Source organism: Callithrix jacchus, chromosome 18 (assembly GCF_049354715.1).
Source record: "Callithrix jacchus isolate 240 chromosome 18, calJac240_pri, whole genome shotgun sequence".
Taxonomy (NCBI): domain Eukaryota; kingdom Metazoa; phylum Chordata; class Mammalia; order Primates; family Cebidae; genus Callithrix; species Callithrix jacchus.
The window spans coordinates 9,767,858-9,788,920 of NC_133519.1; the positions used below are offsets into that span (position 1 = coordinate 9,767,858).

General features: G+C 47.8%; 3 protein-coding genes and 1 pseudogene across 6 annotated transcripts; 2 read left to right on the top strand and 2 right to left on the bottom strand.

Moving 5' to 3' along the window:
* The first annotated feature begins 1,988 nt into the window (after window positions 1-1,988).
* LOC128930144 (histone H4) lies at window positions 1,989-8,216 on the top strand. 4 transcript variants are annotated; one of them, XM_078355529.1, is made up of 3 exons: window positions 1,989-3,169; window positions 3,504-3,823; window positions 6,230-6,628. In XM_078355529.1, exon 1 carries the CDS (start codon window positions 2,017-2,019, stop codon window positions 2,326-2,328), a length of 312 nt encoding a protein of 103 aa, XP_078211655.1. In that variant the 5' UTR covers window positions 1,989-2,016; the 3' UTR covers window positions 2,329-3,169; window positions 3,504-3,823; window positions 6,230-6,628. The 4 variants fall into 4 exon arrangements, with proteins under 4 accessions (XP_078211655.1, XP_078211654.1, XP_078211656.1 ...); XM_078355528.1 differs by having other exon boundaries at window positions 1,989-3,823; window positions 6,230-8,216; XM_078355530.1 differs by lacking the exon at window positions 3,504-3,823 and having other exon boundaries at window positions 6,230-8,216.
* LOC128930139 (histone H3) lies at window positions 6,196-10,950 on the bottom strand. Its single transcript, XM_078355524.1, has one exon. It carries the CDS (start codon window positions 9,468-9,470, stop codon window positions 9,060-9,062), a length of 411 nt encoding a protein of 136 aa, XP_078211650.1. The 5' UTR covers window positions 9,471-10,950; the 3' UTR covers window positions 6,196-9,059.
* On the bottom strand, window positions 10,383-10,950 carry LOC128930141 (histone H2A type 2-A). Its single transcript, XM_054247908.2, has one exon. It carries the CDS (start codon window positions 10,885-10,887, stop codon window positions 10,495-10,497), a length of 393 nt encoding a protein of 130 aa, XP_054103883.1. The 5' UTR covers window positions 10,888-10,950; the 3' UTR covers window positions 10,383-10,494.
* A 170-nt stretch (window positions 10,951-11,120) lies between these two features.
* LOC144580204 (histone H2B type 1-F/J/L-like) lies at window positions 11,121-11,933 on the top strand (annotated as a pseudogene).
* Window positions 11,934-21,063: the final 9,130 nt, after the last annotated feature.

Here is a 21,063-nt window from a genome sequence, read left to right on the forward strand (position 1 = left end):
CTAAGAATCCCTTGAACCCGGGGCAGTAGAGGTTGCAGTGAGCCAAGATCACGCCACTGCACTCCAGCCTGGAAGACAACATACCGAGAGTCCGTTCCCCCCTCCTCCAACCCCCGCCCCCCAAAATAAGAAATCACTGCCACTAAGGAAAACACAGCCAAGATGGGGGAAAATAAAAAATCACTGCCAGTAAGGAAAACACGCCAAGATATAAGGAAATGTGAAATAATGTGATAGCTTCTGCGAGAGTTACTAAAGAGTCAGAAAATGGCAAACATGTTTCCTCTACGCCCCGAAGCGGACGAGGGAGCGGAAGACATGTGTCGCCAGTGCCGGGGTGTTGGTTTAGGCAGGTGGACGCTGTGATGCGTGGTGGAACCGTTCAACAAGCCGACTTGAGAACCAGCTTTATGCGGAGAGAGAGAACTGCTCTGTCATCCTCCGTGCGTCACCCCCTGGAGGTTCTAAGTTTAAACGCTTTGATTCGGGGAGCTGAAGAGTTTTGAGCTTAAAATGACTGAAGAGCCACGAGGTGGGTCCCCATGTTTCAGTCTAGACGTCTGAACATAGATTCAAGACTTAGGAGCACACGGAAGGTGGAGCCAAGGGAGAGATTAAACAGGGCACATCAGTTCTTTTAAAAATATTCTTCCGGAAAAAAATCCCCAACAAAACACGATTCTCTCAGCGGAAACCAGGACATTTTCTCCTAGACTCCCACACAGAGGGCCCCGATAAAGTAATAAACGTGTTAACGGTAAGAACCGCAACCAATTTCATAGCGCAGTTTCTGGTCATTACTCCCAGTGTGGAGCGGATAGTCCTCTAGCAAGACCCAATCTGGCAAACTGCTGGCTCCATGTGGAGCCTCCAAAGGACAGACACAGTGGGGCCCTAAATCCTGGCCGAGAACAAAGGCCGATTTAGAGGATCTGCAGAAAGGGATGCACAGAACATGCCTCAGTCCTCCCTATGCTCGTAGCAGGCCGTCCGTATACGCCCGTTCCTCGAGATCGAAAGTATCAAATGAATTGTTTTAAAACCCGGTACAACAAAAGACAGTAAAAATAGAAACTGCGTAACAGTTGCTTACGTAGCATTTGCACTGGGTTAGGCGTTATGAAGTAATTTAGAGACTATTTACAGTACCCGGGAGGTTGTGCACAGTTACGTGCGAATCCTACGCCATTTTCTACAAGGGACTGGAACATCCTGGACTTTGGTGTCGGCGGGAGCCCTGGAACCAATCAATCCCCCTCCGATACCGAGGGAGAACCGTTTTGCTTCTCCCAGCACGGCTCTGGCTGACAGTGTGTTGGTGTTGGGATTCGCTTCGCTGACCTCCAGGAGAAAGCTCGGCAGCGTGCTGACACGTTTTCCCAGGACCAGATCGCTCCCGGGTGAGCGGAAGCAGGGCGGCTCGGTGCAACAAAACAGCCTAGGGCCGGGAATTATGGCGAACCCGCCCCCTCCCGCCGTCCCTTGGCGCACAGATCCCCGGCGCCGCCGCTCTTGAGGTCGCCTCTCGCGTGTCCGCCTCCTCGTCGGAACGGCGCTTCCTGCAATTTTACACAAGCGCAGCTGGGAATCCGTTCGTCGGGATTAAACGCTGAGCTGGCGCGCTCCTGCCGGTCTCCGGCCTCCGTTTGCTCTTCCTGGGGCTCCCTCCAGACCTTTCCCCTTAGGCTCTGCACGCCCTCCGGGCGTCCTCACACCAGACACAGGCCAAAGCCCCGGCAGAATCCCGACGCCGCGGGATGGGATCTGAATTCTCCCGGGGACTGTGGCGCAGTGATGAAGGGCGAACAACAACAAAGGAAAGGGCGAGAGTGAGAGAGCCCTGAGAAGGAAGAAGAGGAAAGCAGAAAAGAAATGACGAAATGTCGAGAGGGCGGGGACAACTGAGAACGCTTCCCGCCGGCGCGCTTTCGGTTTTCAATCTGGTCCGACAGTCTTGTATATCAGGGGAAGGCGGCCCTCGCCCGGACAGAAGCCGTCTTCCGGGCTGCAGCGGTCATGTCTGGCAGAGGAAAGGGCGGAAAAGGCCTCGGCAAAGGGGGCGCCAAGCGCCACCGCAAGGTCTTGAGAGATAACATCCAAGGCATCACCAAGCCGGCGATTCGGCGTCTAGCTCGGCGTGGCGGCGTTAAGCGGATCTCCGGCCTGATTTACGAGGAGACCCGCGGTGTGCTGAAGGTGTTCCTGGAGAACGTGATTCGGGACGCGGTCACCTACACGGAGCACGCCAAGCGCAAGACCGTCACGGCCATGGATGTGGTGTACGCGCTCAAGCGCCAGGGGCGCACCCTGTACGGCTTTGGAGGCTAGGCCGCCGCTCACGGCTTTGCACGTTTCCGTCCCAAAGGCCCTTTTTAGGGCCGACCACTTGCTCATCTGAGGAGCTGAGCACCTGACTGCGTAAAGTGCAACAGTAACCGTGCGGGAACGTAACTTTGCCAGCGGGGCGGCAGTCGGATCTGAAGTTAACAGACAGCTGGTGTCCGTACAACTCGCAGCCTTAGGGGGCTTCAGTCGTTGACCTTTTGCTTGCCTGGGCTTATTTTAGCCTTGTTCCATGCGAAAGGTCGAATGTGCTCTAGGTTCGAGCGCTGCTTTTTTCGGTTCGCTCTTGCGCAGTGTAGGCACACCTAGGGGTGTCGGGGTCCGGACGTAATGAGGCACTGGCCATTTAAGCGTCCCTTGCTGTGTAATCTCACTCTTCGCTCAGGCAAAGTGGGGAGAGTAGCCTTAGTTTTAGAGGTGCGGGCTCTCACCTGATCCGTTCAGGTTTCGTCAGTTAACCTTTCTGGGCTTCGTTTTGCCCTCTACATAACCAGCGGGTGGACTACGTGCCTTCGTCTAAGGGTCCATTCATGGTCTACGCTGTCTTAAGACGCACTCAACTCACTTCAAATAAAAGTGTGACTTTGCAGATCAATCTTCGTACAGTTGAAAAACGCCTTTCTGGCAAGTTAGTGCCCAGTGCCTGAAAACTGTCATTTCTTGTGTTCAGTAACAAGGCCCCTTAACTTAATCAAGGACCTGTGAGATGACCGTCTCGGTCGTGGCATTGCGAGGATATAGATGAAGAGACATTTTAATGTGATCCCTCTATAATAGTGACTCAAGGATATGATCTTAAAGCAACTTCAAGAAACGGGCCATCCAGGTATGTGGCTTCTACCTCTCAGGGCCCGTTGTAGCTTAGAATGAGAGACCTGCAGCAACGTGCCCGCCGTCAGTACAGAAAGCACGATTCCATTTTGACGAGGCAAAAGCTAATTATTCTATATCAGCACGGCCTAGATCACAGAAAGCTGTTCTCTGCACTTCTACACTGCCACCTCTAGGTGGCCCTAATTTGGATTGAAACGGGTTCGCAGTTCTAAGCCCTAAATTAATAGCTTTGCAGCCATTGCATTGCCCAGAAGTTTATTTACTTATTTAACTCTTTATTATTGTTATTATTATTATTATTATTATTATCATTTTCTGCATTCTAGGCCTACGATTTTACAGCGAAATTGGACGGTGTATGTACTTGAGAGAATAAAATCTGTCAGCTCCCAAATGATAAACCAGTAGTTGCTTTACTGGTCTTCGGACGTGACTGCTCTCATCAGCATCAGACACTTGAGAAGGAACTAGGCTTAAAACACGGTACTTGGCAATCGGGTTGCCAGCAAAGCAGCGGATGCGAGACTTGCCCTCCAGGAGCTTAGCATCAGACGGGAGAAGAGAAATAAATGCATAATATGTAGGCGACATAAATCCACACCAGTACGCAGTTAGGAGGAAATGGCAAAGCCAAGAGTAAGAGGCCGTACGTATTCAATATGATGAGAAACTTAGACAATACTATAGGAGCCCAAATGCTACAGATGTCACTGGCTGCTGGGAGACTAGGGAAAACTTGTCCATGGACGTGGGGGTTTGTGTCGGACTCTGAATAAAGAGCAGAATGCTTGCTGTCCTACTGGCGGGTTATCTGCCCATTGCCTGAAAAGTATCATTTCCTGCGTTCAATAAAAAGGCCCGTTATGAGATATGAGCTACGTAGTAAAGGGGACGGGGGCAGGGAGGACGTGGCAAGAATAACATGTGTGAAGATGTCCAGGTGGGAAACAGAAGTGTTAATGCTCCGGATGTTTCCTTTCCCTTTCAGATCTGACCTGTCATTTCCAGCATTCCTATTTGAAATATCACTGTTTTTTTGTTTGTTTGTTTTTTTTTTTAACCTTTAAAGGCAATGCTGATGAATATATCTGATCCTCACCAAGATCCACTAAAGAAGGAGATAAAATTTGAAGAGAAATAAGAAAGAAAGGGAGTGAGGTAGAAAACACCCGTTATTTGAATTAGGGTAGCCTCTCATCCATCCAACAATGGAAAACACATCCATTGTTCTCAAAGTGTAGCCTCTCATCTATCGGTATTGATCACCTGGGATAAAAAAATCTTGGGCCCCACTGAATGAGACACTGAGGGATGAGACCGTGTAATTGGTACTTTTGAAAAAGCCCTCCTGGTGATTCTGATACATATTAAAGTTTGAAAACCACTGATGTAGATAATAGCTCTTTCTGTCTTTTTTTTTTTTTTTTTTTTTTTTTTCTTTTTTGAGACGGAGTCTCACTCTGTCACCCAGGCTGGAGTGCAATGGTGGAATCTTGGCTCACTGCAACCTCCACCTCCCAGGTTCAAGCGATTTTGCAGCCTCACCCTACCAAGCAGCCGGGATTACAGGTGCCACCACCTGTAGTTTTAGCTGCGCTAATTTTTGTAGTTTCAGTAGAGCCGAGGTTTTGTCGCGTTGGTCAGGCTGGTCTCGAACTCCTGACCTCAGGTCATCCACCCGCCGTAGCCTCCTGAAGTGCCGGGATCCCTGCACCTGGCCTCTTTTCTCTCTCTCTCTCTCTCTCTCTCTCTCTCTCTCTCTCTCTCTCTCTCTCAAGCAGTTTTTGTTTTAATGAAAACGTATTTAGAATCTGAACATATGTTGCCCAGATGTTTCCCAAATGTTAAATTTTGCTTTCTTTGACGGAAAAGAAACCATATGGATGATCCTAATACATTTCTTGTAGCAAAAAAACATAGACGGAAAAAGGTGAAACAGCCTTTGTTTCTTCAAAGAATTTGGGGCAGACAGACAAGACGTATGAATGAAAAATGTAGCCGGCTTGTTTTAGTAAATATCAGTTTCTACTTCTAATAGTACTTAAGTTTGTAACTAATGGATGTGTTTTCTTTTTTCTTCCAAGATTTCTCCAATATCTTGTCCTTTACCATTGCACGTCATTGTGTACATCTTCTTTATAGTGACATTAGTACTCGCCCTTGCTCCCACCATGTCGAGTCCACCACATGCTATTATGGTATAGACACGGCTAAGTCCTCTATGAGCTGTCGGCCCCCGAACATTGCCAAGTCACGGAATACGCAGCTATGTATGGTTTTACATTAATAAAAGTCCCTTTTTCTGAACCATCTATTACAGTGAAGGATATAATGCTATTTTTAGCCATCTTTAATAGCAAGGCATAAAATTTCTCTCTTTGATTTGCCCCCCAAATAATTTCCTTCCCATTTCAATCCTTCGGTAGCTCTCCACGAGCCGGCTTCTGTCTGCCACCTCCTTCCCTCCCTAGATGAATTCAAGACTTCCACTCAGACACATACAAATGATTATAGAGTTCGGTCTGTGGGTCTACTCCCATTACCGTGGTCACACAGGCACCTGCATGGCCCACCACTGGCTGATCAGACTTCACTGTGGACCCATTTGAAGTCTTTCTTCCCGTTACCCGCCCCTTACCTCTCTGCGTAGCTCATCCTTTACTGCATTCTTCTTCCCTTCCTTTGCAGCCTCTTACTCTGTACTTCACTCTCTAGCCAGTGATGTACGTGTTAGTTCCTTACTTGAAACAAAGGAACGGAACTGATATTTATGCAGAATGTTACTAGTACACATAAATACGGATAAATATATAGATAATTGTCAGGAAAAATGCTCACAAAAATTTAAGAATGATTTATAAGGGCTTATCTTCATTGAACATTTCTAATAGTTTGAATTTCTTAAAATAAGCGTGAATATAATTTTCCCCAAAACGATCAGAAGTTTAGGTAGGTAGGTAATCTGAAGTACACAAACCATGAGAAATCCTACCTCTGTCAAAGTTAAATTTTCACATCTTTAGTGTTACTGAGAATTTTATTTTTTTCCAAGGTGGAATCTTGCTGTCGTCAACCACGCTGGAGTAATAATGGCGCCATCTCGGATCACTGCAACTTCTGCCTCACCGGTTCGAGTGATTCTTCTGCCTCAGCCTCCCAAGTAGCTGGAATTACAGGGGACCACCACCATGCTCAGCTACTTTGTATATTTTTAGTAGAGACCAGGCTTCGCTACATTGGCCAGGCTTGTCTCGAACTCCCGACCTCGTGCGATCGGCCCGCCTCGGCCTCCCAAAGTGCTGGGATTACAGGCGTGAGTCACCGCACCCGGCCGATTACTGAGCATTCCTGCCTTTGTCACAGCCTCATTTTAGGGATCAAAGGAAACGTTCTTTGCGAAAGAAAAATGAGGCCGTGAAGTGATGTAGAAACGAAAGCTGATGTTTTTATCATCTTTCCCACTCAGTGTAGTTTTCTTTTTCTTTCTTTCTTTTTTTTTTTTTTTTTGAGACACGGTTTCACTGTACTTAAGGCCACCAGGTAAGGAAGGGAAGGGTTATTAGGATAAGAGAGGGCAGAAGCAAGGAGGGCCCAAAGAGATGAGGGCAAAGAAGAGCAAGGGAAGGCTCACAGGGCTGACTCTTGAAGAATGGGGGTTCTTAGGGTCACACAGAAGGGGAAGACGTTCCGGACAGAAACAGAAAGTGTGAAGATGCTGCATGCTTGGAGATTGCAGATGCCGAGCGGGGCTAGAATAATCTTGTTCGGCTGCAAAAACATCTGAAACCTGAGAAGGCTGTGGGAAACATGAGGAACTAGATGTGTGATACTTTGAGTTCTTCTAAATTAGTAACTGCTAATAGAGCAGCAAAAATTGATGGGGCTCTTGTTCTGCGCCAAATACTGTGCAAGGTCTTTTTTTAAGACACGGGGTCTCACTGCTGTCACTGAGGCTGAAGTGTGTTAATAAGGTCACAGCTCACCACAGTCTCGAACTGGCCTCTAGCAGTCCTCTTGCCTCAGCCTCCTGAGTCACCGGGATTATTACAGGCATGAGCCACCACACATGGCTTGTGCTAGATACTTTACAGAAATTGTCACTTTTACTATTTCCGACAAAAGTATGAGCAAGTAACTGCTACCCCATTTTACAGACGGGAAAAGTTAGGCCTATGGAGATCTGCCTCCTGATCTACTCGGTCCCGTGGCTGTGCTTGCGTTCTCGGGGGTCTGTGTCGATAGTCCGTCTGGCCGTGCCCGAGCCTGCAAATCCGCGCTGCCTACAAATCCGCATGGCAAATCCTTAAAGTCATTCACCTGTTTACATGGAAAAGGTTGGGATTCAAACTTGATTTTGTCCAACTCCAGTCCTTCCTGGTTATTAGCCTCTAGTGCTGTGAATTGCCATGCAAAGGAATGTTAACTTAATCCTGAAGGGAATGGGAAGGTCGCAGAAAAATTTTAAGCATGAAAGTGAGAGGCTCAAAACAGAAAGCAAACAAAAAAACGAAACCCTCATTTTTTTAAAGACAGCTCTCATAGAGTGGAAACTCGGTGGCAGGGCAGAAAAGACCAGCCTGACTATCTAACCTACCAGACCAGAGCTGGTGAGGGCTTCAGTTGAGGTATGGTCATGGGAGGATGGAGAAAAGGTGATACGATTGAAAGTCAGAAGGTAGATTTAGTAACATTTGGAACTCACAGGATTTGGACAGAGGACGAGAGGAAGGGACACCTGACCAGTAGAGACAGAGGTAGTGAAGGTGTGTTCCATGAAGATGAAGAATGTGGAAACAGATCGGTTTGGAAAGCAAGATGATGCATGAGGTTTTGGAAATAAGCTGGGTTTGAAGTGCCTGGTATCCATCCAGAGGGACCTGTCTGCGAGACGGAAACATTGGTGTAGCAGTGGCTCACGTCTTATAAGCCCAGCATTTTCGGAGGCCAAGGCGGGATGGCTTGAGCCCAGGACTTGGAAACCAGCCTGGCCAAGGAAGTGAGACCTTGTCTCTACAAAAAAAATTAAAAACTAACCCAGTCATGGTAGTGTATGCCTGTAGTCCCAGCTACTCAGACGGCTGAGGTGGGATAATCGCTGATCCGAGTCCAAAACTGCAGTGAGCTTTGATTGTGCTACTGCACTCCAGCCTGATGAGTGAGACCATTTCTCTCACACACACACACACACACACACACACACTGCAGGGATCGGGATAGGGTCTCTGCAGAAGATGAAGCTCAGATTAACAAAAGCCCGCCTGCACCCTCCGGGAATTCTGGCTTAAGGGCAGGATACGGGGCTCGCCACTGTGCCGGTGGTGGGGCGGGCCTCACCGACACCCGACCGGCACCCCAGCACAGTTCTCTCTGCACGTTTGCCCCCAGAACCCCAGCAAGGCCGAGGTGGCGAATTCCCTCCGTAGCCGGGCGGCCGCGCCCACCGGGCGGGGTAAGTTTGGGCGCGAAGCCGGGTCATGTAGCACTCCATCTCCGAAAAGGCCAGGCGCTGTCCCCGAGTGTCCCCTGGACGCGGGCCCGAAGCGTCTCTCCTTTCCCCGCTACCCATCCAACGCTGGGTCCCCGTCAAGCGCGGGAAGAGCGGGGCCGGCAAAGCCCGCAAGCCGGCGCCCGGGAGCGAAACGGCGTGAGCTGGTGGCGCCCAGGATAGCTGACCTAGGTTGGTTGGCAAAGCTCAAGGCGGCACTGCAGCCAGGGCACCCGACCCTGAGTTTTGCGGGGACCTAGCTGGAAATGCTTTCCCCGCCCTTAATGCCGGAGGAGCACGGACCGCAAGCGGTACAGCCTCTTCCAAGTGCTGCTGTGGGTGGCTCTGAAAAGAGCCTTTTGGGTACGATGGAACCTCCGACCCGAGCGCGCACTTCTCAAGCCCGCTCCCCACGGATGCGGCGGGCCAGCTGGATGTCCTTGGGCATGATGGTCACGCGCTTGGCGTGGATGGCGCACAGGTTCGTGTCTTCGAACAGCCCCACCAGGTAGGCCTCGCTGGCCTCCTGCAGCGCCATCACGGCCGAGCTCTGGAAGCGCAGGTCCGTCTTAAAGTCCTGCGCGATCTCGCGCACCAGCCGCTGGAAGGGCAGCTTGCGGATCAGCAGCTCCGTGGACTTTTGGTAGCGCCTGATCTCGCGCAGGGCCACGGTGCCCGGACGGTAGCGGTGCGGCTTCTTCACCCCGCCCGTGGCCGGCGCGCTCTTGCGGGCCGCCTTGGTGGCCAGCTGCTTCCTCGGGGCCTTGCCGCCGGTCGACTTGCGGGCAGTCTGCTTAGTACGGGCCATGGCAAACCAAAACACAAACTTACGAACGCAGCCGCGGGGAGAAAAACGGGCTCCCGGCCCCGCGGCAGCCGCCTTTATAGGCACAGTCTTTTCCCGATTGGGCGGAGCAATAATTGAAAATCCCGCGCTGGCTGTCCATTGGACGTGACGTCACCCGCCTCCGCGTCACCGGTTGGCTCGGGCGGAGTCCGCCCTAACCCCGCCCACCCGCCTCGCTTTCTACTTTCCAGTCGGCCCCCTCTGTTTTGCAAGCGTTTTCCCCCTTTCTTTCGGGGTCAAAGTAGTTTTCCATGGCCGCTTGTGTTAGATTGTTGCCTGTACGCCCTTCACTTCCTTAGAACCCGCTGTCCGCGATAGCCCCCTTTCTCGCTGCGCCCTGCAGCTCCCGCCGGGAACCTTCTTCCGTTTCCACCCCGAGTCGCTACTTCGCCTGTTGGGTGGGGGGGGGGGGGGGGGGTGCCTTTTGGGTGAGAGACGTGTCCGTCCCCAGGGCGCAGGATTCCGCCCCCGAGGCCGCTACTCTCCGCCCGGAAAACAAAAATGGAAACCAAGACTAGGTCAGCTCAGCAAAGCCAAGACCCAGCTCGGCCACACCGGGCAGCACTAGCCACTCGGGGCCCTCCGCGTGGTGGGCGGAGGCGAGGAGCACCTCCCGCTTACGCTTGAGGAGGTCTAAGTGGCCGGCCGCGGCTCCGCGGAGAGCGCCGGGGAAGCGCGCGCTTTGCGCACAACGCTGAAGCGCGGTGGGTGGCGCCTGTGGCTGAGTGGACTGCGGCGCCCAGGACGTTTGGTGCCTCCACCTGCGCCGGGAAGCCCTGGGACGGCATGCAACACGGCACACCCGCCCCCTCCGACCCGTCACCCCCAGGTCCCTTGTTTGCTACCGAGAAAGGCTGCGTCCAGAGTACGTAGCCGTCGTTAACAACTCTTTTATTTGAAAACGTGGGTGGCTCTGAAAAGAGCCTTTTGAGTTCACAGGTGCCCCTTCGAGACGCGGGCCGCGCTGGGCTTCCGGACGGCAGCCTCACTTGCCCTTGGCCTTGTGGTGACTCTCCGTCTTCTTGGGCAGCAGCACGGCCTGGATGTTGGGCAACACGCCGCCCTGGGCGATGGTGACTTTGCCCAGCAGCTTGTTCAGCTCCTCGTCGTTGCGGATGGCCAGCTGGAGGTGACGGGGGATGATGCGCGTCTTCTTGTTGTCCCGAGCCGCGTTGCCCGCCAGCTCCAGGATCTCGGCGGTCAGGTACTCCAGGACCGCCGCCATGTAGACGGGCGCGCCGGCCCCCACCCGCTCCGCGTAGTTGCCTTTGCGCAGCAGGCGGTGCACTCGCCCCACCGGGAACTGCAGGCCAGCGCGGGACGAGCGCGACTTGGCCTTGGCGCGGGCCTTGCCTCCTTGCTTGCCACGGCCAGACATGCCAGCGACTGCAGCCGATAGGACTCACTCAGAAAAACCTCCTGCCTGACGACCGGGAAAGTCGCCCAAGACGCCGCCGCCTCACCCTTTTATAGACACAACTGCGATTGTCCACGGAGCACTTTGATTGGCTCAAGTACCGTTTGTCCGGATGGCCAATAGGATAGCTCCGCCAGAATCCACTCATTTACATAATCTCGTCTCCCTGGCGTTGGGCGCCGCGGAAAACTCGCGAATCACAACGCAGCGTCTTGGGAACTTTCCTGTGCGCTCGGTCTCCCTAAGTGCAAGTGCATCCTGGCTTCCGGTAGAACCCGGTCCCGCGGCGGTGCTTGCGTTCTTGGTGGCGGGGGGTCTGTGTCGCCAGTGCGGCTGGCCATGCCTGAGCCTGCAGAGTCCGCCCCGCCTCCCAAGGTTACCGAAGTGCGAAAGAAGGGCCGCGAGAAGCGCAAGCGCAGCCGCAGGGAGAGCTGCTCCGTGTGGGTGTACGAGGTGCACCGGCGTCTCGTCCAAGGCCGTGGGCATCTTGAACTTCTTCCTCAAAGACATCTCCCGGCTCATCGCGGCGGCGGCGGCGGCCGCGGCGTAGTCCTTGCCCGGCGCACTACAACAAGCGCTCCACCGTCACGTCCCGCGAGATCCAGACCACCGTGCGCCTGGTGCTGCCCGGCCAGCTGGCCAAGCGCGCCGTGTCCCAGGGCACCGAGGCGCTCACCGAGTACACCAGCTCCAAGTTTGCCCCTGCCGGGACCTGGCGCTCGCCCGCTCCCGAAGGGAGTCGCTGTCTGCTTCACTCCCAAGGCTTTCAAGCTGCTCTTGTGTTTTCAGTTCCATTTTATTACATTTTTTGGACTTTCGTCTGCTTTAAGAAAGCTGACAACTCCATCAACCCCAGATAACCTATTTTCAGATTGGCAGTGCTATAAGTATGCTTATAGATTGTTAGTGGTGTATTACTTTGGTATTAGGTGTACTTGTGCTTGCCTTAGAGGGCTGCTCTTAAAACTGTCTTTGGCTTGTGTATGTACCCTTCAGTATGTGTCCAGTAAATTGTGTCCTGGTGAGAAATGCAGTTTAATTTATGAGCTTATGTAAGATCAAATTGTATATATGAACAAAAGTTTGGGTCTCCTCTTCAGTGGTAAAATGAAGGTAGAAGTTAAACGCATTGTATACTCTGAGGTGTACTTTAAAGGGAATAGTTCAAGTTTTATATATGGTATGGAGAAATTTCTTTAGGTTTTTTAGATCGTTTCACAAACACGTGTCTACACCACCATTCATGTTAAGATTACTTAAGGAGGTAGATGGAAGCTTCATATTAATACCCAGGAATTAACACCGATAACACTGGTGCCAGCTGTGCCCTCTAATTGAAATACCCTAAAATCTCAATACCATTAAATGGTATTTTCTCACCTGAAGAAGTATCATTCAGGAACACTTGTCCAGTTCAAGTTCCATACAATGGCAACAAAATACATGATTTTTTGGGGGGAGCAGGGGACAGAGTTTCGCTCGTTACCCAGGCTGGAGTGCAATGGCGTGATCTCGGCTTACCACAACCCCCGCCTCCTGGGTTCAGGCAATTCTCCTGCCTTGGCCTCCTGAGTAGCTGGGAATACAGGCACGCACCACCATGCCCAGCTAGTTTTTTTGTATTTTTAGTAGAGACGGGGTTTCACCATGTTGGCCAGGATGGTTTTGAACTCCCAACCTCAGGTGATCTGCCGGCCTTGGCCTCCAAAGTGTTTGCATTACAAACCTGAGCCACGGTGCCTGGCGAAAATACATATGATTTCTGAACCCAGCTTGGGATCCCTGAAAAGCAGAAGTACCACAAATGTGTGAGAGGTTGATTAGGTTTGTTGTCAGCTTTGGGAACACTGGACTTGTAATAACCCAGCCTCGTTACCCTTAAAAGATTATACTGATTGCTTCGGGATTCGTAAACAGTAGGCTGGCCACAATAGAAACAAAGAAAGCAATTAGGAGGCTGTTGCAGTTCTGTGGGCTGGAGCCCACAGATTCTTAAAAATCTCATCTCCAGACCAGCAGCATCAGCATTACTTGAGGTTATTAAAAAATGAAAATTCCTAGGTTGCAATTATTCGTGTTAACAAACTTTCTGGGTGATGAGAAACAAGCTAAAGTGTGAAAAACACTTGATAAATGACATGTTGGAATGTTTCCATTACCCCATAACAGTCATTGGGGTAATGGAAACAAATGTTGGATTTTATCTTTGAGGTAGAATTGATAGGTGTGTGTGGGGATCACTCCTGTGTGAGGCCCCTAGGAAATGGGCCTCACCATATGGTGAGCTTGAGCCCGGACACAGATCCCCGGTTGGGGGAGTCGAGCTGAGGGAAAGCAGGAACCGAGAGAGGGACTATGTTATTCTAAATAATTAACAGACATTACTTTATGGATATGAGGACTTGGGAGGCAATGTGTCCACTTTTGGCTTCTTATGGTTTATTGCTTGATTGTGTTCATTTTGGACCCTTGTCACCTTCATTGTAAAATATTAAGTATTTACACTTAGTAACTTACAGTAACTTGCTGGGTGTAACTGTAACTTACCATAACTTACTGGGCGTGACTGTAACTTACTTACCTTGACCTATTGGGCGTAACCTACTTACTGGGTGTAACCTACTTACTGGACTTAACTTACTTACTGGGCGTAACTTGCTTACTGTAACTTAAGTACGTTGATCAGGCGTAAACAACTTTGACTTCAGAAAAGTATATAATGAAACGTATTGCAAAAATAAAATTGCTGCTTGGACATAGCCTAAGCCAGCCCTCCAGACTCCGCTTTACTATTTTCTTTCACTTCCGTGCACTCTCCCCCTCAGGTTGAACGAGACATCTACGTTGGTGGTCTCGGGGACTCCTGCAGGTCGATAGTCCCCCGGCAGACGTGCCGGACCCCAACAGGTGTGGCTGAGGAACAGGATTTAGGTAACAGTGAAAACCCCTAGAGTTTCTGGCTTGAGCAACGGTACATAGTAGTTAGGATAGAACACTTGGAGAAGATATTCATTGGAATACTAAAGGGAGATCCAGAGTTCTGATTTAAATTTGAACAGCTATTTGCTATTCAAGTGGATATGGGGAGTTGACAGTTTGAGAGATGCATCTAGGGTTCAGTAAAGACAACACAAGCCTGTGTTTAAGGTCCACCTGTGAACTGTGAATACAGTGAGGGGGATAATAGACATCACCTTAAAGTATTTTTCTAGACCTTATTACTCATGTGTTTGTCATGAGGTATAACTTAGTAGTTTATAGTTCTGCAATGTATGTTATTGACCAGATAGCATTTATTTTTCTAATTCTGTTTGTTATAGTATGTCATATGTGCTTCCCAGAAACAGGTTTTACCCACAGTTCTTAGGGTTGGCCTAATGAGTTTATTGTTGTCTCAACCTGATTCTTACTGTGATTAGTTCAGGAATCTAGATCAAACTAATTGGCATTTAACATTTCAGGAAGTGAACTGAGTAACAACTAACTCAGCAGGGGAGAGTATTATGCTATTATCTTCTGGGAAAGAAGCTTGTTTTCAAGAGGCGGCAGCAGGATGGACTGCCTTTGGGCATGAAGGCAAGAATGATTATAGACAGTATGCAGAGGAGGCACAGTGTGGGGGAATCACAGTGTGAGCCACTCTTAGAGTTCAGCCAACCCTGGATCTCTGCTGTACTTTTGGACTTCCAGTAGAGCCAATTTGTCTGACATATTTACTTATACCAATTTGAATCTTGAAATATCAAGGAAAAGACCTTTCATGAAAGGTCTCAAAGAAACAAATAGGGTCGATTAGGACAGAATTGCTCCAACTACGTATTTGGAACAAATGTCGAAATGGTAAAAACCAGTATTTGATAAAGGCTAAAGACTAATATATTACCATCATAGAAAGAATGTCCAGGCTTTTTTGTTTTTTAGATGTGAAACTTTATTTAAGAATTTAACGTCTTTTCCTGTATGTCTCCGTGTTTTCTTTTTTTTTTTGAGGCAGTTTCACTCTTGTTACCCAGGCTAGAGTGCAATGGCATGATCTTGGCTCACTGTAAACTCTGCCTCCTGGGTTCAAATGGTTCTCCTGCCTCAGCCTCCTGAGTAGCTAGGATTACAAGCATGTGTCACCATGCCCCCCTAATTTTGTATTTTTAGTAAGATAGGGTTTCATTGCCCCCTGCCTCAGAGTTATAGAACAGCTTCTTCAGCTTTTCGCCCCCAGGACTCTGCAAAACTTTCCGACTTTCAGAAGGTTTGCGTCTGTTCCCTGTAGTTTTTCCCACCACTCTGATGGATCCCCCACATCATGAGAAATATTACGTGGGAAAGTTAACGTACCAAACAGTTCTCATTCTGTCGCCCAGGCAGAAGTGCAGTGCAGTGGCATGATCACAGCTCAATGAAGCTTCAACTTCCCTGGCTCAACAGATCCTCCAACCTCAGCCTCAGAAGTGGCCTAGCCAGCTGCCATGTTCTGAGGACACTCAAGTAACCCTATGAAGAAGCCTACATGAAGAGAAACTGAGATCTCCAGCTAACATCCAGAGAACAGAGGTCTCCTGCCAATAGCTTCGAAGAGACTTCCTCAGCCATAGACAAGCCTTTAAGTGAACACAGCCCTGGCTAACAACTCACTGCCACCTCATGAGAGGCCCTGAGCCAAAACCTCCGCCTTAAACTGCTTTCAAGTTCCTGTCTCACAGAAACTGTGAGATAATAAATATTTTGTTTTAAGCCCCCCCAAAAAAGGGGGGGGTCAGGCTGGTCTCAAATTTCTTGACCTCAGGTGATCCACCTACTTTGGTCTCCCTGTTGGGGTTTATAAGATTATGATATAGAAGTCCTGTTTTGTAAAAAAGCTTGCTTGTAAAAGGCATTTGAGGTAAATAAGTAGGCAGAAAAGGATCTGTGAGCCCACGAACTGTCCATGAACTGTTCTGAAACGCTAAGAGCTCTTGGCGGAGCAGAACGATATCTTGGGGGCTGGGAGTCTGGCCAACTCCCGGTGCCCAAGAAACAGTCAAGGACAGGACACTTATGAAGCAGATCTTCCTTGTTTACCGACTGAACTTGACTAGCCCAAAGATGAGTATGTAAACTAGTTATGTAAGCGGATACAATAAAGGAGCAAAAAGAACACAGAGATATTGAATCAGAGCGACTTCCAGATGTGACTTGCGAATAGCCCGTGCTGCTGTCTTGCTGGTGCTGAGGTAGAGTGGTTTCCATATATATATATATATATATATATATATATATATATATACACACACACGTGTGTATATATATATGTGTATATATATATATAAAACTATCGTCTTTCCATCCTCCTACTTCTCTCATTAAAATTTTCTATCATTTTATTATTGTTCTTGGTCTGGTGTTTTCTTCCCATGAATCTGCCTGTTAAAGGAAAAAGCAAGCTTGGTACGCGCAGTTAGCGCAACAGGATTACAGGCATGAGCCACCACACCCAGCCATCTCCATGTTTTCTTATAAGGGTATCAGTCATACTGGATTAGAGCCCACCCTAATGACCTCATTTTAACTTGACTAAATCTGCAAAGACCCTATTTCCAAATAAGGCAAAATTCTAAGGAACTAGGGGTTAGACTTCAACATATCTTTTTTGGGGACACAATTCAACCCCTAACAGTAGTCAACAGCTGTGGCAGGCTAAATATGGCCTCCGAATATGTCCATATCCTAATCCCTAGAACCTGTTAATATTACCTTATATAGCCAAGGGAATTTTGCATATGTGATTCTGAGACTGGATTATCCAAATAGGTTCCAAAAGTAATCACCACAGCCATTATAGGAGAGGCAAAAAAGTCAAGTATGGTAGCAGGTGATATAGAAGCAGAGAGAGATTTGAAGATTAACAGGATGCTTGCTGTGATGATGGAAGCAAGGGACCATAAACCAGAAATATCCCCCTAGAGGCTGGAAAAGGCATGGAAATACACACTCCCTTTGTCGGGGTCCGGCACGTCTGCCGGGGGACTACCGACCTGCGGGAGTCCCCGAGACTGCCAACGTAGATGTCTCGTTCAACCTGAGAGAGAGAGTGCGCGGAAAAGAAAGATAGAAAAGTAGAGTCTGGAGGGCTGCGTGAAGATTATGGCCAAAACGCAGCAAATTAATTCTTGTGGGTTACAGCTTTTATACCTTTTTTCTTGTTTACATTTACCTTATCTCAGCAGAAAGAAAGAAAGGGGTAGACAGAAAGGAAACAGAAACTCCACAAAAAATAGTTATCAGGGGCTTGTGATATCCGCACAGAAGGCAGTTTAAGGGGGCTAGTGGTAGTAGTTTACATTTCAAAGATTTTACATTTCAAAGATACAATGGCACCCTTAAGGTGGCTGGTTAAACCTGTTTTTCACCAGGAGCTAAAACAAAGGCTTGGCTCCAGGGAAAATATGGGCAGAGGTCTCTACTCCTCTTAGGCATCTCAATTGCAGCAAGTTTATTGCTTACACAGAGACTGAAGGGGGACATGGAAGCAGACAGCACAATGTCCTCATAAACTGCAGGCCTTTGCTTTGCATTCTGTTGTTGCTTTTAGTGAGTCAGCTCACCGCCCTTTGTCTCACTCGACAGCCCTCGAGGTGGGGAAACGCAGTACAGGTCCAGCAGCCAAACTGGGGCGAGTCAACTAGCTGTCTCGAGCCCTTGGCGCGAACACCACATCCCTTAAGGCCTCCAGAGGAAGTACACCCTTGATTTCTACCTAGTGAAACCGAATTTGTACTTCTGACCTCCAAACTAAGAGAATAAATGACTGTTGTTTTAAAACCATTGAGTTTGTAGTAATTTGTTGCAGCAGCCACAGGAAACTAATACAGTAACTATACAGGATTAAAAAAAAATGGAGAAATTTGAATATGGATTGCATATTAGTTAATATTACTGAATCAACATTAAATTTGTTGGCTGTCATAATGCTACTATAGCTATTTAGGAGAATATCCTTATTTTTAAGAGACATGCCATTTTATTCAGGGAGAAGTGCCAACATATTCACAGTTTATTTTTAGATGGTTCAGGGGCTGTCTGTGTGTACATGAGAAGACAAAGACAATACAAATGCAGCAAAATCGTAATACCTGGTAAATCCAGGTGAAGGGTCTATGGTTGGTCTTTGTACTATTTTTTCCAACTTTTCTGTAGGTTTAAAATTTCAAAATAAAAAAATGGGAAATACTTTAAAAATTGTAATCAAAGACAATTATTAGTACAAAAACTTTTATACATTAATGTATCTTATTTTTATAATAAAAATAATTTATGTAAATTGACAGAATTTCAGTAATTTCACTCCAAGTTATATTTAAAAGCCTTACATGTGTTTGATAATAGTATATATAAACTAGAACTCTGAATGAGATCCATTGGTCAGAATACATATTGGATAGCGGTGATGATGGCTTTTGTGATCGTACGAGTCCAGGGATGCCCCAAATGACACTGACTTACACGTCTGGTTATTCTAAGGTTGAAACTGAAGTTGAATAGGTTTTAGTCAACTACTGAGACCAAAGCTGAGGCAGTCCTGTACACACACACACACACACACACACACACACACACACGACATCGTGATTCTAAATATTTACAGAAAAAGTAGATTATCAACAAAAGAATCAGAATCAGACTGATATGAGAGCTTATGAACCTAACTTCCTTCTCTTTCCTAAACACCAGATTCTCATATTTCCAACTTACTATTTGATAGTTAACACTTCCATACTTACCAGGAGTCTCTCAACATTTTGTTCAAAGTAAGTACTCTTGGTTTTCTTCCTCCAACACCACTCCTCACTCATTTCAGCAAATAGCAGCTGTTTTCAAGTGCTCAGTGTAAAAACCTACAATTAATCCTTGATTTCTCTTTCAGTCAGCCTATACTAAATCAATTTCATTTAAAATATCTCGACTAATACTCAGCATCTCCACTGCTACCATCTGCCTCTCCAGTCAAATTCTTCAAGAGCACTCCATCTCACTCACAAAACAAAAATCTCAGCAATGGCCTGTGAAGCTCCTTAATGGACTACATGATCCGGCCCTCAAGCACCTCTCTGATCTCTCTGTAAATCTCTCCGTTGCACAGTATACTTCGGCCACATTAACCAGCTTGCATATTTCTCACTTTCACCAAACCTGTTCCTGCCTTGGGGCCTTTGTACTTTGTGCGGTGTTCATGCCAAGGGCTTGAGACAGTTAGTGTGACTCGCCCCATCTTGGCTGCTGGACCTATCTGCAGTCTCCCATCTCGAGGGCTGTCAAGCTGAGACAAAGGCCACGGGCTGAGTCACTGAGGTGAAAACAGAATGCAAAGCAAAGGTCTGTGGTTTATGAGGACATTGTGCTGTCTGCTTTCATGTCCCCATCAGTCTCTGTGTAAGCAATAAACTTGCTGCAATGAGATGCCTGAGAGGGACAAGAGACCCCTGCCCATATTTTCCCTGGAGCTAAGCCTTTGTTCTACCTCCTGATGGAAAACAGGTTTAACAAGCCACCTTAAGGGCACCATTGTTTGCTTGCACTGTGTATCTTTGAAAAACAAACTGCTTTGTAAACTATTATCACAAGCCCCCTTAACCTGCTTTGTGAGGGGTTATCACAAGCCCCTGATAAATGTTTTCATGGAGTTTCTATTTCCTTTCTGTTTACCCCTTTTCTGCTGAGATAAAGTAAATGTAACACAAAAAAAGGTATAAAAGCTGTAACCCACAAGAATAAACTTGCTGCATTGTGACCATAAGTTACGCAGACCTCCAGACTCTGCTTTACTTTTTTCTTTCACTTCCGTGCACTCTCTCCCTCAGGTTGAACAAGACATCTACGTTGGCGGTCTCAGGGACTCCCGCAGGTCGGTAGCCCCCAGGCAGACATGCCGGACCCCAACAGTACTTGCCGTTTTCTTGAGAATACTCTGCCTCAAGATATCCTACAACTCACTATCTTACTGTGTTCAGCCTTCCACTCAAGTATTAACTGATCCGACCTGTCAACCCACTCCACTCCATGTTTTGCTTTACTTAACAGCAATGCACATATGGCTCCCTGAATAATACAAATGTATTTGTTCCGTTTTTTTTTACTAATCCACTAATTAAAATGTAGATGTTTTCTACTCTGTTTACTGCTGTATTCCCAGCATGTTTTATCCCAATGTGCAGTGGCTTTTTTCTTCTCCCTTATTGTGTGAAGCGATGTGCACAAATGCACATAATGAAGCCTGAATAATATGTCACATTGCTTTCATATTTCACTGTAAGTGAATTTTACTAAGAAGGGAAAAGTAGTGATTGATAGGTAATATAATTACATTGAATCACTCTCATAATTAGGTGTGTATTGCTTTCCTGCTCTTATTCTCAGTCCCCAAGACCAAATGTATACAACTACCTTCCCACTATATAATTATTTACCCAACATTGTGTAGTTGCCTGTTAAAATGAAGTTTGTCGGGGTCCGGCACATCTGCCGGGGGACTACCGACCTGCGGGAGTCCCCGAGACCGCCAATGTAGATGTTTCGTTCAACCTGAGAGAGAGAGTGCGCGGAAGTGAAGTAATATAGTGGAGTCTGGAGGGCTGGGCAGCGCAGCGAGTGTAGCACAGCACAGCACAGCATCTTTATTCTTGTGGGTTACAGCTTTTTATACCTTTTTTCTTGTTACATTTATTTTATCTCAGTAGAAAGAAAGGGGTAAACAGAAAGGAAACAGAAACTCCATAAAAAATAGTTATCAGGGGCTTGTGATATCCGCTCAGAAAACCGTTTTAAGGGGGCTTGTGATAGTAGTTTACATTTCAAAAATTTTACATTTCAAAGATACAATGGCGCCCTTAAGGTGGCTGGTTAAACCTGTTTTTCATCAGGAGCTAAAACAAAGGCTTAGCTCCAGGGAAAATATGGGCAAAGGTCTCTGCTCCTCTTAGGCATCTCAATTGCAGCAAGTTTATTACTTACACAGAGACTGATGGGGACATGGAAACAGCACAATGTCCTCATAAACTGCAGACCTTTGCTTTGCATTCTGTTATTGCTTCAGTGACTCAGCCCGCGGCCTTTTGTCTCACCTGACGGCCCTCGAGATGGGGAGTGCAGATAGGTCCTGCAGCCAAA

What these genes read in the sequence shown, in the direction of transcription:
- LOC128930144 (XM_078355528.1), top strand. Translation starts at nt 2,017, where the DNA reads ATGTCTGGCAGAGGAAAGGGCGGAAAAGGCCTCGGCAAAGGGGGCGCC.
- LOC128930139 (XM_078355524.1), bottom strand. Translation starts at nt 9,470, where the DNA reads ATGGCCCGTACTAAGCAGACTGCCCGCAAGTCGACCGGCGGCAAGGCC.
- LOC128930141 (XM_054247908.2), bottom strand. Translation starts at nt 10,887, where the DNA reads ATGTCTGGCCGTGGCAAGCAAGGAGGCAAGGCCCGCGCCAAGGCCAAG.